This window comes from Delphinus delphis, chromosome 5 (genome assembly GCF_949987515.2).
Source record: "Delphinus delphis chromosome 5, mDelDel1.2, whole genome shotgun sequence".
NCBI lineage: Eukaryota > Metazoa > Chordata > Mammalia > Artiodactyla > Delphinidae > Delphinus > Delphinus delphis.
The window spans coordinates 138,047,509-138,063,787 of NC_082687.1; the positions used below are offsets into that span (position 1 = coordinate 138,047,509).

The window sequence follows — 16,279 nt, forward strand, 5'->3', positions numbered from 1 at the left end:
CCCGCATGCGGCACAGCGCGACCAAAAAAAAAAAAGAAAGAAAAGGGACTGGGGGAATGGAAGAGAGACCCAAACTTCAAAATGCAATTCCACATAAAGAAAAAAGCCTTTAAATTTTTTAATACAAAAATACTCATACACAATCTTCCAAACACAACTTCCGACCTTAAATCCTATTTCCCCGCAACCAGCAATTCTCAAATCTACATTTCAGTATCTTCCCCCAGAAGTGAATTTCAAGTTTTTTAAGTCTGTCAAAATTGGCGGTAGCACCTGGTACACCCCCCCCCCAAAGGCGGAGCCTGGCCGCGTTCCGTGCGACGCTGAGACACCAGTAGGCACGTTGAGGTTTCTGTTTAATTTCACATCTCAACAGGGTGCGGTGGACACGACGCCTGCGGACACAGCACTTTACTCACTCATCAAACGCTCCACATCTCACAGGATCGAGAGTTCGGCAACTGACAAGTCGTCTGTGTTACCTTTCGTAAAAACAGGCTTATCTTTTCTTATTCCTGGACATACGGCAGTTCTAGAAGATGGCGCCGCACACACTGCAGTTTATGTGTCAAGGGAAACACTGGGAAGGCGCCGGGGCGCAGACCTGAGGGTGAGGCAGGGGGTCCCGAGCATTCTCGGAGGACGGGACCTGGGCGGGGGCGCCAGGCGGCCTCCCCGTGGTGCTCGCAGCTTATCATCACCCGCTTTGGACATGCGCCCACGACCCCCAACGGAGAGAAGCGTCCCCGTGTCCAGAGGCCCGCGCTGGCGTGGACACGACACACGAGGGGTCCTGGTCAGCTCCTGATGCTGAGGAATCCTGAGGTGTTTGGGCGGTTTTCATTGTGTTTCTGCTTCACATTAACGACGAAGGGCTGAAGCTGACGTTCAGGAAAGACCGACTCCCCCGAAGCAAGCTCCCCTCAGACTCGGGGCAAAGGCCTCGGCCCCGTCGGGAGGGCCCCTGCAGCCCCGCTGCTCCGGCAATGCCTTGTGCTCAGATCCATAAACTGGTATTCTGGAGATTCTCAGAGTTAGTGTTATTTGCTCATTAGTTTAACAGTTTTTGGAAAGAGGGCAACCATATCTAAGATAAGTTTTCCAGTATTTCCTTCAGAAAGGTTATAAAAGAATTTGGAAGTAATATCAAAGTGACTCAAAAATCACACAAAATTTTTACTACTGTCAAATACAAAAATAAGTTAATCTGCTCCCCAAAGTGCACTGCAAAACCAATTCTGATGTTCTGACTTAGGCAGAAGTCCCTCACCGGCAGGAAAGGGCGAGTGACGTCAGCCCACACCGAGGCCCCTGGCTCTGAAGGGCGGGGCTGCGCCCGCGGCCGCTGCGCTGGCACCAGGCCTCGGCGCCCCTCGTGCCCAGCCCCAGAGCGCGCAGGCGCCAGGTTCAGGGCCTAAGGAGCATGAATCTACGTCAATCCAGTATTTTCTTAAAAGACCATTTGAGAGAAACAAGAGTTCTGAACTGAAATACCCCACGGCCCCTGCGTCTCACCGAGCAGGCGCGTTTCCAGAGAACCGAGCCGCCCGTGGAAGCACCAGCTGAGGACACGGCTTGTTTTTCCTTTGGTCCTACGTCACTTGCCCCAGGGTCGCCAGAGAAGGGCCAGCAGGACGGCCTCGGTCAGCCGACTCTCCTAGTCCGTGCCTGGGGAGGCCCGGGCGCCTCGCACCTGGAGCAGGTGCTTCCCCAGGGGTCCCGGCCTGGCCGAGACCGCCCCCTCCCCCCACAGCTCCCGTCGCAGGACCCCGGAGCAGTAGTGAACTTGGGTCCAAGTGTTGGTATATCCTGCAATTCTCCGAGGCGAAAACGGTAAGAGAGACCAACAGGAGACCTCCGTGGCAGTTTTCAAGAACAGTTGTGTAAACTTTTCTGCAGAGGAGATGTTCTCCTCAGGTTATTTTAAGAAGAGGAGGCTAGAAAAAAGCACCTGCTGCTGAGCGCCCCCTTCCCTCCCACCGCGAGTGGAGACAGGCAGGCACACGGGCTCCTGGCAGGGCGCTCCCAGCGTCCCGGGGTCCATGGGAACGCTGTGCTTCGCAGAAGCTTCTCCCTGCGTGGGGCTAACGGTCCGTGGAAATCTCCCAGGGGACAGTGTCGGCCGGGCTGTTCCAAGGCTGGGTGCCCACGCCCGGCAGGCCGGCCCGAGTCCCAGCACAAGCGCTCCTCCGAGGGGCCCTGGCCGAGGGCGTCTGCCCAGCGCGGCTCAGGCTTCCCGGGAACAGGCCCACAGCACGCGTGCAGTCACTTGGGGTGACGATGCGCCTGAACTCGCTCTTTCCTCAGCCCGGGAGGAGCGCCTGGACGCACACGTCCCCTGCGAGCTCCGCGTCCCGGGGTGTGTGTGGGAGGGGCACCCAGCAGTGCCCTGCTGCGCGACCGTCACCCGAGACGCCACCGGGCAGAGCGCCGGACAAACCGTTTCCCTAAGTGGCCGCGTCACACAGCTCAGCGGGTCACACACGCATCAGTAAACACGCATTTCAGTCGGTGGTAATTTGTGAAACAAGTTTAGCAAAAATATATTGAGAATAAAAGCCAGAAACTGGTAAAGAAAAGCCACCCGAAAAAATGTACAAACTCTTCCCCCAAGTGATGAGACCCTCCGGGGAGGCTGCCCCACGTGAGCCTGTGCTTTAAAGGCCGACGTGGCAGCAGCACTTGGTTCAAGTCCACGGAGAGAAACACGACAGGGGAGATCCCACAACAACACTACGCTAGTCACCGTCCTGGGGCCGGCTCCTCACTAGGATGGAAAAGAAGCATTCTGAGGAAAAACTTCACATTAGTACAAAAAAGAAATCATACAGCTGTTTCATAAGAGCAGAATCATGGTTCCCAGGGCACCCGGGGTCTTGAGTCCTTGCCCAGGCCCCACCCTGGTCTCCTCTCCTGAGTGATGGCAACGGGGAAGCAGGCTGGGTGACGCTGTCAAGATTAAAAGAGGTAAGAGTGATCCTCCTTTGAAAAAACACTACTCTCTACATCTCAGGGGAGATAAAAGCATTTCGTAGCCAGTTACTTTTCCGTTGTAACTTTAACCTAGCAAACTAGAGCGGGAGGGCACCTTGACGTTCTGAGATTCAAGTGTGGCTGTAATGCTGTGTAGTCAGGCTTGTCTGTCCTGGGGCGTCCGCACCTCGCGGCTGGAACCACGCGGCTTGGACGGTCAGTGCGGCGCAGCGGGCGCTGCTGGGATGGCTCAGTGACGGGAGGCGCCCCCTCCCGAGGAGGCCTGTGCATGCGTCCCGGGGGCTGCGGGCGGCGTCCTCCGGCCCTCTGCGCACAGGGCGGGCCGGCCACGCGGGGCCCCCGATCTCACCCCGCCCCGGCCTGGCGCTATTTGCCCTCCGTGACCCTCCGCCAGCACCTCCTCTTCTTCCTCCTCCCCTTGGACTTGGGTTCCGGGCAGGGCTGCTCGGCCGGCTCTGCCCGCAAGTCGTGCTCGCCGCAGTATGGCCGCCCGTCCTGGGTGGAGCTGAAGGCTGCCCCGTCCTGGTGTTCCTTGCAAAACGAATTGGGGCAAAAGTGGCAAAATGAAGTGGAAGGTTTCCCACACACGTCACAGTGATGCCAAGGACATTCCCACTTCCCTGCAACGAAACAAAGTATCACCAGACAGAAGAGAGGAATGGCAACTTGTAACACTGTAACATTTCCATGGTTGAAAACTAACTTTAAAACTCAGTCTAAAAAACAAAAAACAAAAAAAACTCAGTCTAGTCAGATGAACACAAACTAAACCAAGACACCGCTTTCCAGGCAAGTGTCGAAAGGTAAAGAGAAGCTAAAGCTGGTGCTCAGAGGCCTGGGGCCGGAGGGCAGCGAGCAGGCCCCACCTCCGAGCCCAGATGGCCCAGCGGCACCGGGGGCCCTGCCGCCCCGGCTGCTGTCCGGCGACGGGTGTGCAGCCGGGCCGAGTGTTTCGGGGGCCCCGATCTCTCTGGGGTCCGCCTGCAAAGGCTCTTAGCGCGGTCTGGGGAGACCGGCACGCCCGCCGTGAGCCTCTCTGCCGCCCGCCTGCTGGCCCTGCTGCATCATCTCGTGCCACACACAGTGTTTGTTTCACAGTCAAACACATTTGACGTCTCCTTTTCTAGCTTTGCCGCTTCTGTCTCCGGGTGAGGGCCTCTCGGCTTCCCTCCCGAGGTGACATGGCCGCTCTGTGCACGCCGGAGCCCATCATCTCTCTGAAGGGCAGACTCCAGCCCCAGCCCCAGCCCCAGCCCCTCCCCGTCTTCCCAGCTGAGACCCAGGGGTGCGGGGCCCCTCGCTCCCAAGCAGCTCCTCCCGGCACCTTCCCCCAGCCCCTGCCGGCCCCCAAGGGCTGCGCCGGGTGGTCTGGCCTCGGCTGCCCGGGCTGGGGACCCACCGAAGGGCCGCTTGCCCAGGCCCAGGCAGGGCAGGTGGTAGGCCTTGGTACAGGACTTGCGGTCGCACAGCACCAGCTGCCCGCCGTCACCGCAGCGGAAGCACTCGTCCTCAGACGGCTTCTTCCCTTCGCCTTTCGTTCGACGCCTCCTGGTTTTTTTCTTGGTCTTTTTGCCCTTTTCCTCCGAGGAAAGGGATGCTGAGGTCTAGAATGAAGAAATAAATGCAGTTCACTCAAGGGAACTGCGCACACTGAGGCCAGCTGTCCCGAGGGGTCACCAGGGCCAAGGTCAAGGTCGGGAGCGCCAGGGACCCCTGAGGATGGTCTCACAGGAGAAGAGTGGGGGTCTGCAGCCGACAGGGAAAATGCAGGGGCCCGACCTGTTCCCATTTACTGCCTGTAGGAAACAACACAGGCCGCCGGCCGCAGCGCCGCACAGCGGGCATGCGGCCCAGGGCAGGCTCTTTCCCCACGCGGCGCGTCTTTTGAGAACAGATGAGAAAAGCCAGGTGAAGCGGCAGGCCCGCTGTGGACATCCCACCTCTGGGCCTGGATGCCTGCGGCCGTCCAGAGGCTTCAGGCCCGCGTTTTACCCAGCACAGGGAAGGGGCTAAGTGTGCTGAGTGGAGCCGTGTCCCCCCCCCAGCCCGCCCCAAAGCCATGTCCTTCCTGGAACCTCAAATGTGACCTTGCTTGGAAGTAGGGTCGCTGCAGATGTAAAGCAGCGGGCCCTAACCCTGCACAACCAACCGGCGTCCTTGTGAAAGAGGGAAGGAGACGCGGAAACAGACACGCAGGCAGAACGCCACGTGCCGCCAGGCGCGTACGGAGGCTCTCACTTTGGACTCCCGGCTCCAGGCCGTGAAGCCCCAGCACGCTGTGGCCTCTGCAGGGGCAGCCACCGAGTCTGGCGCCTGGCCTCCCCTGCCGTCCTCGCCCCGCCCGGCAGACTCCGCTCCCGCCACCGCTCACCTTGGGCCTGTCCCCGAGGAACCCGCTGCAGTTGGAGGCCCCGCACCGACAGACTGTTTTCTCGTTGCCCAGACAGTCGAGGTTGTAGTTGAAGGTCAACTCTGTCCCTGGGTGAGGGAGACAAGCCACACTGGGACACTGCCCTTCTCCCGACCCTGCCAAGAAGCCTGCATCAGGTCTACGAGCCCTGCGCCTGTCAGCGCACCTGTACTGTCCCCGCACGGCTTTCTATTCCACGCTGCAAGGTGCACGTTCCAAACAAAACACAACTTCCAAATCGCCAGCCGCCCGCCCTCCCCGAGCCCGGCGGTCCGGCCACACACAGCATCGGACAAGGGCCCTCCACCTGCCCGCTCGGCTGGGAGCCCCACGGGGAGCCCCGGAGGCACGGTACCTGCAGGAATGTCACACACGGCAAACAGGCCCACGCGCGTGTCACCGTTCACTGTCCACTTGAGGGTCTCGCAGTTGGGCTGGCAGCTGTGATTCATGAACCGGGAGTAGTTTCCTTTGGGGCCGGCGTCGATTATACGGTCCTGTAAGGCACAACTCAAGTTTCAAGCAGCACCTACACACGTGGGCAACTCTCAGCCATCACGTTCTCATTCAAAGGGAATCGTCACCGTCGTGCTGGACACCTGGTGTTGCACTGAGAACCGTGGTCTCCCAGGTCCACTCAGATGGGACACCCCCAAACCAGTCCTGTTTCTCTTGCTCACGGAGGGCAGGCAGGTCACACCACACGGAGGGACCGAGCGCTGGTGAGCGGGGGACAGTGAGCCGAGCTCCCCGACGTCGGACGGCAAGTGAGGGAGCCGGACACCAACAGCCTGACAGAGGACAGGACTGACCGCTTACGACACAAACCAGCCAGCAAGTCGAGACAGCCCCAGCGGTGGAGGAAACAAGGAGAACATCCTGAGGCCGTGAGGCCACGCTGGCTGATGGGAGGGGGGCCAACCCCTGCGGCAGAAGCAGTCTTGAGACGCACCCGGGCAAAAGCGATGAGGGTCCCGCCTTCATGCTCCCGGGACTCGACCCCCCGAAAGGCAAGCGCCTCTGTGTACACGGAGATGTACTCCTACTGTGGCAAAACCCAGACGATGCACTCGCCCGGCATCAGGGAGCGGTGACCTCGCCTTCCTCACCCTAAGGGTCTCTCATCGACCGCGCGACTGCAAGGGACAGGAGAAAGACGTACCGGAGGCGGGAGGGCACTTAAAACTAGGCCACAAAAAGCATCACGGTCACGCGGTAACGCCACACGGGGTCTGTGAGCGGGGGACAGGACGTGTGCACAGGCACCCCAGGAGCGTGGCATCGAGACGCCTGCCAGGCCCCCCTGCCCTGGACGGGCGGCCCCGGGCGGGGGCCTCAGCCACACGCTCACACCCGGACGCTAGCTGCTCCTCTGAAGGTGGACACATCTCAGAAGCGCGTGCTGTGCCGCGTGCTCCTGCCTCACTGAAAGGAACCGCCGAACCTGCTCTGAGCAGCTGCCTCGGCTCCTCAGGGCCGGGATGCTGGTGCCCAGCCGTCCTCTACTGATGAACCTGCCGCTGCTTCCCGTTTCCGCTGTCACACCGCTGCGGCCACAGGCTCTCCGCACGGCTGCTTCTCTCTGTAGTTGGTGCTAAGTCCATGCTGATTCTCTGCCTAGGGCCTCTCGCTCCAAGACGTGGATCCTCACTTGGCTGTCTCCTGTGCCTCCCTGAATTGTGGCTCTGGGGGGTGGCTGCGCTGTTATTTGGGGCACACCCTGCAGGATGTATCCTGGTCCCTGGCGGCGCTCTTGACGTTAAAAGGCCTTCCTCTGTCTCACTGAATGCGCTGGGGCCCAAATTTTGCCTTGTCTGAGAACAATTCTTTTTTAATTTGACTCCACCTGACACACTTTTGTGCACAATTTTATTTTCAACTTTCAGGATCCCTCTGTTTCTTAGATACAGCAGAGAAACAGGCTTCGCTTTATGAACCAATCTGGAAATCTTTTAATAGATGAGTTAATCCAACTCCCTTTTACAAATATGACTCACATGTTGGGCACAATTCTATCAATCTAATTTGCTTGTTTATTTGGGTTTTAAGCCTTTTGCTATGAAGTAATGGGGTTTTTTAATTACTGATTTTCCTGTTATGTTGGGAACTTTATTTTCCCTGCTGGCTGTCCTTTATCGAGGGCATCTTTGCCTGCATACGGCGCCCGCAGCTTCCTCTTGCAGTGGTCTCCCCTGACCCACCTCCATCCTTACAACCCAGTTTTCCGCGGCATTCTTACCTTGATACTTAAAAATGCTGAAAGCTACTCCTACTTGTCTTACCAGCTGACGCTCAGGCATCAGCATCAGAGGTGAGTTTACCTCACTCTCTGGCCTCCCCTGTTGCTGTCGGGAGTCACAGTTCGGCACAAGTTCCCGATACCTGTACCACCACCAGTCGCTTTGCGGGGGTCGCCTAGAACCCATCCTTCAGCAGCTTCCCCCAAAGGACCGGTGCCCTCAGCTCCCGTGTCCACACCTGTCACTCTGACATCTACGTCTACAGAACCAGTCGGCCGGAGAGAAAGTCTCCAGTTCACTCTTTCCTTGAAAACCTTATCAGTGCTCCTCTGTGCTCAGGCGCTGGATTCTGCCACGAGAAGCCTCGAGACGGCCTCACTGTCTTCCCCTTACAAGGAACTCAGTTTTTTGGCCGAGCTGGCCAAAGGGTTCCTTGCTATGTCCAGTAACTTTAATGAGGTATTTACCACGTCGACCACTTTGGATGGACTGCCCCTGAAACACAGGGTATTCCTTCAATACCTAGACTCCCGTCACGCAGAGAGACCCTCCGCGGCCTGTCCCCCGGCCACGCTTTCTTTCTAACCTTCCTCTCTTTCCGCCGTGCCGTGTCCATCCTGCGTCTGCTCAGGTGCCGCTCCAGGGGTTTAAGCTTCAGAGATGCTCTGGCTGCGGCTCGTTTCACTCTCAGTCTCCGAGTTCGAGGTCCAGCTCAGCTTGCTAAGTGGCCGTCTCTAACCCCTTGTGCTTCAGAAGTGCACGCCGACTGCTGGGGCACGATGTCCCCAGCTCTGGCCGTGTCTCCCCAGCCGCAGGGAGGTTCTGCTGCTCTTTGTTGACAGATCCTCTCGAAACGTGCTGGGGCTCCTGGAGCAGCTGCTGGCTGCATTCTGGGTGCCCTGTCTCTGGGCTCCCTGCTCTGTGGCCACCTGATGGCCCACAGCTCCCCAGGCTCTAGAGCCTTAGGCCCCCTCTCTGCCTCACAGAAAGCTGCCGTACTTTGGAAGACGGTCCTTCCGAGGCCTGTCACCACAGGTCCCCACCCACCCCTCTTTCTCTGAGGCCCCCTTCTGAGACCACTGGATATACGTCTACTAGTTCATCCTCTTGTGCGCCTGTCAGCAGTAAGGAGGTGAGTCGGGACCGCTCAGTTCTGCTGGGAGCAGGCACCTCGGGGGCGGGGGGGGGGGCCTAGAGGCGTCAACTCTGCAGCACCTCAGCCTCCGAGTCCCCTGCTCTCAGACAGCGTCTTCCGTCTGCTCGTGGGTGACGAGGTCCTTAGTTTCACTGAAGATGTACTTGGTGTATCTTTTTGTTGCTGCTTTGGAATTGAGCACCGCCATCTTCTACCAAGATCCTACGTATAGATTTTTTAATTTCATTTTTATAGATGAAGGGGTTTTTTGGCAGCGCCTTGTGGGATCTTAGTTCCTCGACCAGGGATCGAACCAGGGCCCTGGGCAGTGAGAGCTGAGTCCTAACCATGGGACTGCCAGGGAACTCCCTACCTCGTGTTTTCTGATTACTATCTTTTCTCCTTTTTTCCTCCCTCCTCCCTCACTTTCTATTGACGGGCACTTTGCTTCATGCACTTTTCCACTCTCTCACAAGGTGGAAGTTACACTCTCCATTTCTACTCATTCAGTCATTTCCTGCGTATGCCTGACAAAGCACGAGTTAGTGAAGCCTCCCCTCCATCCACAGCAAACACGCAGCTCCCACTGGCCTCGCCTCTCTTCTGACGCCCTCTGTGACGCCATCCCGGCCCCGCTGCCCCGCATTCACCAGCACTCAGCACCTGTGACAGCCACATCCGCACGCGTGCCACCTCTTGTCCACCATCCTTCTCGCGCCTCACACGTAACTTCTGAAGCCCCTGAAGAACCTCCTTTACTATCTCCTCCGCCACGTGACGCTGATGGTCAGCTCGCTTGGTCCCGGCCCGGAGGGTGCGAGGTGCAGGGCCAAGGGGTTTTCTCCCTGAGGAGTAGAAGTGTCCCTGGTTTCCATCATACTAGGAGGAGGCTGACCATCCGACTGTCGTTCCCTGGAACACGCTCCGTCTTTTTTTTCTCGGTTGTCTTTTTCTTTTGTTTTGGCTGCACTGTGCGACTTGTAAGACCTCAGTTCCTCGACCAGGGGTCGAAGCTGGGCCCTCAGCTGTGGAGGCGCCGGGTCCTAACCACTGGGCCCCCGGGGAGCCCCTCTGTTGCCCTTCATCCTTGTGGTGTGCGGCGTCTCACAGGCGTTTTGTTTAAGCAGCACGCCTAGGTATGGATTTCTAACAGCATGCCTAGGTATGGGTTTATTTTTATCTGTCCTGCCCAAAACTTGTTCAGCTTCAGCCATGGAATGATCCGTGTCACAGAGGTTCCATAAATTCTTTCTCCGTCCCGCCTCTCCCCCGGGTCTCCCTTCCGTCTTCCTTCTGGAACATCTACTGAGCGTCTGTCTTCCCGTCTCGGCCTCTTTCTCCAGCCTCATCGCTCCATGTTCCCGTGCCGCGCGTCCAGACGGATTCGCAGAAGCTCCTTCTGTTGCAGTCACTTCCCTACTGCGGTCTAACTTTTCTTAACCCGTCCACTGGGTTACTTTCAATGACTATATGTTAACTCCCAGTTTTAACTGTTGGTTCACATCTGCCTGATTCATCCCTCAGTGTCTTGTTCCCGTGTCTCTAAACCTCCTTTTATGGCTTTAACCATCTGTAACGTGTTGATTTAATCCTTTCTTTCAGATTTAATCTCACCCCTCAGATTCTCACCGACGCTGAGCCTTCTATGTGAGGTCTGCTCGCGGAGGTCCTGCTCTGTTGCGCTTGTACCGTGTAGGGAGGTGCGGCTTCTTTTACTCTTGCAGGAAATGGATGAGGGATGCATTGTTTCAACGTCTCATGCGTCGTGGAATTTATCTCGGCTTCAGCCAGGTGCCCTCGGTGAATCATCATTTCAAGGACTAATTTGTATGTTAAGTGACAACCTGGCATTTTCCACAACATGTAAGTAGTTCAAACTTAGACGCCTAAACACAGGAAGGCATAGGCCTAGGGTTCCCATTGCTAATCAAATAACCCCCCTCACCGCCACCACCCAAAAATGAGGGCGGATGGCAGAGGGTGCATAAACTCGCCACCTCCTGGGGTTGTGTCTCCTTGGAGCGACCAGAAGGGGCCTGTCAGCTGGGCACCCAGTGTCCCGGACGTGCCCGTTCTTCTCCACCCGCACGTGCTGACAAATCGTCTTACCCACCTGCTGAGAACGCTGACAAACGTTCACGCACCTGGGCTTCAGACACCTAACAAGCAGCCCAGAAGACCACTATGTACCTGGAAGGATGTGCAATTCCCCTAACCATGCTCTTCTCTGACCCTGGGAAAGACTGTTCGGTGTACCCGTCACGCATCAGAGGGACACGTGACGCTCCAGGAAGTCCCACGCCGAGAGCCGGTCACCCTGGCCCTCAGGCGGTGGCCAGAAGACACTGCGCTTAAGGAGACAAGCACAGGTGCCTGAAACACACCTACGCAGACGACGTGACAGCGTCACCTGGTGTGCAGTCCGACGCCGCAGGAAGCCCCGTGCGGACAGACACGGGCCCTGAGGACGCAGCGTGCTACCTTGTCTATGGTGAGCAACAGACACGGGCCCTGAGGACGCAGCGCGTTACCTTGTCTATGGTGAGCATGTAGAAGTGGGTGATGTCGTTCTCGTGTGCGCGTCGGATCCTTGCCATGCACTCCTCCTCGTCGATGAGCTCCCCCACGTACTCATTCACAAACTCTCCCTGGAAACCAGAAGAGTGCGCTGCTGATGACCAACGGCCCGGCCGCGCCTCAGCACTGGGGCCCAGAGCCCACGCCAGGAGCAGGCGTCGGGCAGGGGGCTCGCCAGGCCCCTGGACGTTACGGCCAAGTCAGGCAATTCTACGCCTGTCTCGTGGAGGCTGTCACTGAAGCCTGTACCTGAGCCTTCTTCTGGGAGCAGCAACACGCTAACCCTTGCTTCCCAGCACTCCCGTGTCTTGGGGGCGCTTGTAACCGTCAGCCCCCAGCTCCCACAGAAGCCGCCCTCACCGCTCGACCTCCCCAGCAGAGACAGAGCAGGCGTGGAAACACTCCCACAAGCTCTCCTGCCGGAGCCTGGATGAACCAGCCGGCAAGGCAGGTGCAGGAACAGGGCTGCTGGGATCAGCCGAGCGCAGTCCCGGGTCTGAGGCTGCCGCGCTCGCTCGCTGCAACAAGCACGCATCCCGCCATCCAGCCCGCAAGCGGAGACAGGCTGTGCGTGGTCCCTGTCACCTTCCGACAACCTGGTCCCACACTGTCCCAGGACGGCCCCCACGGGAGCTGCGTCCACGACGCTCTGCTTGGCGACCCTCCTGGCTGCCCTTCTAAGCAAACCTCTCCCTTCCCCACGGCAGCCGTCAGAGTTCTGACTGAGGGCGCGTTTCAAGGAATTTAAGGGTTTCACTCTGATAGATATCTTTCATGGAATGTTTTACAATCCTCAGTTGTAACAACTCAAAAACCGTTTTCGAAATACTGTCCTCACATGAGTGCAAGAGCACCACGGGCAAAGCCAAGTCCGAGGAAGCGGCGAGCGAGCCCTGGGGACGGACACGCGCGCGCACACACACCTTCCTGATGTCCCTCTTGGCCACCAGGCCCCAGCCTTTGCCGTCCGTCTTGATGATCTTGGTCTCGGGGTACTGGCGCTTGGTGAAGCACTGGTTCTGGCAGGACTCGCCCGCGGGGCACACCTGCGGGTGGCACTCGAACATCAGCATGCGGTTCAGACACTCCGAGTCGGAGCCGCAGGGGTTCTCGTCGGTGGGCTTGCAGTTGCACTTGGGGATCTCGGAGATGTCCGCCGTGTGGATCTGCACTTTCCCGTAAGGCTTGTTCACCTGCAGGCGAGAGCCGGCGCCTCAGCCCACTCGCCCCCGAGTGCTTCCAGAGTCCCGGCTGCCGCGCCTGCCCCACCCACCCAAGCCTCCCGGCGGCCTTTCAGACTCAGGCCAAGTGGGGACGCGGCCGGGAGGCAGGCGGAGGCGGGCCCAGCCCTGCCCTGGGAGCTTCGCGAGGTGGGCTGCAGGGCAGTCCCCCCAACACCCCGTGCTGGCTCATCTTAGCACTGTGTTCTTCGTTCATCCGAGAGCCAGGCCGTGGTCGGAGGAGAGAGAACCGCGTGGGACCGCTCAGTGATGCGGGGCACCCAGCCAACACCACGAGACCTGATCCCCTCGCAGACCCCCTCACCCAGCGCACAGAGGCGCCCAAGGAGGCGGGCACACGGCGGCCCCGCCCTCGTCAACGCACAGCTCCTTGTTAAGAAACCAGAGCAAACGATAAAGCAGCAGCGAGAATTGAAAAGAAACTAAAGCAGAGATGAGCAGCTCCGGGGAAACCGTGGTGAGAGACGCCCTCTTCCCCCCTGGGGGAGAGACTGCAGTGATGCCAGCGCGTTGGGGGAAAATCCGGAATAGGCCTCAGGAGTCCCAGTTTCATGCTCTCTGACCCAGTAATTGCATGGCTGGGAACTCATCCCAAAGACAAGACTAAACACACATTAGTAGAGGGAATGCTTCCTTCACACAGACATTGACTGCAGTCCAGATTTTAGGAGCAAAGACTGAGCCCCTGAGCTGCCAGAAGTTGGCCAGCACGCGTCGAGAGGCCGCGGGGCCCCGGGCAACAGGGTGCGGGTGCACTGGCTTGCCAAGTGTGGTCGGCTGCGGGGCTCCAGGCCCACGCACTGGGAAACACGGCCCCTGCCCTCCCTCCTGCGCTCCCCACACCCCGAGGCGGAAGGGCGCTCTATCAGGGGCTCCGGCCGCGCACTGGCCTGGGGGGGCCACCGCTCCTCTGAGCCTGTCTGCGGCACTTGGTGACGGCGTACGTGGTCTGGGAGGTCGGCCTGTCCCTCTGCCCCTCCTGCCTCAGGCAGCCTGGCCAGGACTGTAGTTCTAGCCCCCGCTGACCAGCAGGCTGAGCCTCACCCGGAGGCAAAGCAGAGACCGCCTGGGCAGAGACCCCTGCCCACACCCCGTGCCCCCGTGTGGCAAAGGACACGCCGGGTGGCGACGGCATCTTCTCCCCGCCTAGGACGCCTCGTGCAGCTGTCCTGGGCACAGACCCTCGCTTGTGGCCAGCCTCCTGGCCGCCGAGCCCAGCCTGGGGAGGAAGAGTCCGCGGGCCTGAGAGCGACTCACCCCCACCCCCGCCCCAGCGCCGCCAGGATGGTCACCTTGATGTGCTTGTAGGGTGGGGGCCTGCGCGCGCTCTCCTGCGTTTCTCGGGCTTCCCTTTGAAGCTTGATTTCACGGAAACGAGCTTCGGCTTCTTGCAGTGCTAAAAAGTCAACAATGTGTGAGTGAAAGATTTTAGCAAATCAACATATCCGCCCTTTACGCTCTGCATTTTAACGGTTTAGTCTAAACTTCCATCTCACTGCTAAGTGTTGTCTGCGGTTTCCTTAAGACCAGAGGTGGGCCGCACGGCATCCACACAGACGGGAGCTCGGGGACGCCTGCTGGCTAGAGAACCCGGGGGGCAGCTCGGTGGGGCCTCTCGGCGAGGGAGCGCGGCACGTCCGCCCTCCGCACCTGCCAGCCGACCCTAAGCCCCCACACGCGTCCACGTCCGGCGACCTCCCTTTTGTAACAATCCTTGAGAAAGCTGAGGGGTCAGCTGTGCGGAGGCCCCAGGCGAGCAGAGGGCCCGCGGCCACCTCCCCGGAGGGGGCGAGGGCACAGGCCCCACTTCCCCACCATCCTCACTTGCCGCCCGTCCCGTCCCCTCTGGTCAACCGAGCGAGACCTGCGTGCCGTCTTCTCTGTCCCCACCCAGGCTGTGGAGTTGGGGGCGGGGCGTCCTGTTGACCTGCCCACACCTGCCCCTCCGGGCACCTGAGTGTCTGCTCATGGGCAAAGGGAGCCCGCAAGCCGGTGCACAAGGCCCGGACCGCAGGCCAGTTTCCTGCACGCCGCCATCTCACGTAAAGGCAAGCGGTAAGGGATTCCTGGAAATTAGTACGCAGATAATTTCTTAAAAATAGCTTTAATGCGTGTTAGTGAAAGTCACCACAGACCAATGTTAGAAAAGTCATTAAACAGTACCTCTTACCCTCTGCTTCGACAAACCAGTCTACAGACCTACTTTTTTCTAACGTAAAGTACAGCCGGAATGCTGAGTCCAGCGTTTTCTACAGAAGTCAAACATTTGGAAGCAGAAATGAGGACTGGCAAGGGCACCCGAGCGCACTGTCTCCGACCACCTGGGAACCAGCCTCCGTACCGTTTTTGAAGACTCTTCCGATCCCGCTGACCCCCTGGTAGCGGCTGCCCCGGTCCCCCTCCATGTACGGGAACACTCGCGCCTGATGCGTCCAGTAATAATCTTTAGACCCAAAGAAAAACACAGGGAATTCTCCAATCTCGTGCTTCATTTTCTGAATATTTGGGGGAACATTTTTGGGATGGCAAACTTCTGCCGGCCACCATCTATTATAAATATTAAAAACAGGATTCACAGACTCTTCAGAGAGAGTGACAGTAATTTCAATGCGTTAAGTTCTGTAAAGTAAAAGAAGACATTTGAACAAGGAAAGAGGGGCAGGCGCCTCCTCCCACACCTGTAGTTCCCCAGCTTCACCCAGATGATGTCCTGGAAGTGCAGCTTCTTCCCGGCCCTGCAGTCGTTGCAGAACCAGCTGCCGTCGGGCATCTCGATGTTCAGGCAGTCGGGGTGGAAGGCCGCCGGGCAGGACTCGCAGCACAGCAGGCTTCCCCCTGCACAGAGGGCGCCGTTTAGCCGCCCCTCCCCCCCCGCCCGGCTCAGCCCCGCGGCCTTCCCAGTCTACAGCTCTTACCCTCTGACCCTCAGACAGTAGCTTAAAGAGTCACCTGCACGTTAACACAAAGCACGTTTTGTTTTCACCACTAACGATGTCCCACAAGCCTGTGAAACGGTCACAGTTAACTCAGAGCTCCCACGTATGCGACTCTACATGTGCAAGCATGGGGCGGCGGCAGGAGGGTGGAGAGCCAAGGCCCGAAAGGCGCTGCAGCCGGGCCCACCCTCGGCCCTGGGAGCCAGGAGGAGCAGCGCCCCGACCGTCCAGATGGACCCGATGGGAGCGCAGGGCCGGCCGCAGGGGGCTCCTCACCTTTGGAGCACACGAAGCACCAGCTCACGTTGACATGGGCGTGATGCCTCTTGCCCTTCCGGGCAGTGAAGTGGTTCGTGCAGATGACGCTGTTGGACGCGATCACCGAGCATCCCGCCGCCAGACACGCGTCCCCACCATGGTAGGCGACCGGGCATCGGACACACCGCATCATTTTACCTGGAGAAGGGGAGACACCCCAGAGCCCAAGGCACTGAGCAGAGCACCCCAAGGAACCAAGCCTCCACAGGTGTGCAGGGCTGCTGCGGAAATACACTGGAAGCAGTTGATGAACAAAATAACTAGAGTGGGAGGGTAAGGATATTTATTAGACGTCATGAAAACACATTTCCTTAAGGCGACGGTGCTTCTAAACGATGTCAGAAAACCGTTAGGCATTTAAAACGCTGTTTTCTAAAATGAGGTCAACCAGGGTTTCTCGGGGGCCCGCGGGGCCGTCCTGCGCATGG

The 16,279-nt window shown here is 58.7% G+C and overlaps 1 protein-coding gene and 1 non-coding gene across 5 annotated transcripts in view; both read right to left on the reverse strand.

Moving 5' to 3' along the window:
* Positions 1-87: 87 nt before the first annotated feature.
* Positions 88-16,279, reverse strand: part of NSD2 (nuclear receptor binding SET domain protein 2) — a 76,076-nt gene continuing 59,884 nt past the window's right edge. Inside the window, exons 13-22 of one of the 4 annotated variants that reach the window (XM_060013086.1) lie at positions 15,810-15,989; positions 15,276-15,432; positions 14,939-15,144; positions 13,890-13,993; positions 12,280-12,549; positions 11,311-11,427; positions 5,760-5,901; positions 5,366-5,472; positions 4,394-4,598; positions 88-3,525 (exon numbers count right to left, since the gene is read on the reverse strand). In XM_060013086.1, coding sequence (XP_059869069.1) covers positions 3,224-3,525; positions 4,394-4,598; positions 5,366-5,472; positions 5,760-5,901; positions 11,311-11,427; positions 12,280-12,549; positions 13,890-13,993; positions 14,939-15,144; positions 15,276-15,432; positions 15,810-15,989 — 1,790 coding nt within the window. In that variant the 3' untranslated portion in view covers positions 88-3,223. Of the gene's footprint in view, positions 3,615-4,058; positions 4,599-5,365; positions 5,473-5,759; positions 5,902-11,310; positions 11,428-12,279; positions 12,550-13,889; positions 13,994-14,938; positions 15,145-15,275; positions 15,433-15,809; positions 15,990-16,279 lie in introns of those variants that run through there. The other 3 variants (XM_060013087.1, XM_060013085.1, XR_009519636.1) reach the window with 3 other exon arrangements.
* LOC132426360 (small Cajal body-specific RNA 23) lies at positions 6,008-6,134 on the reverse strand. Its single transcript, XR_009519657.1, has one exon. It is a non-coding gene; the product is annotated as a small Cajal body-specific RNA 23 (non-coding RNA).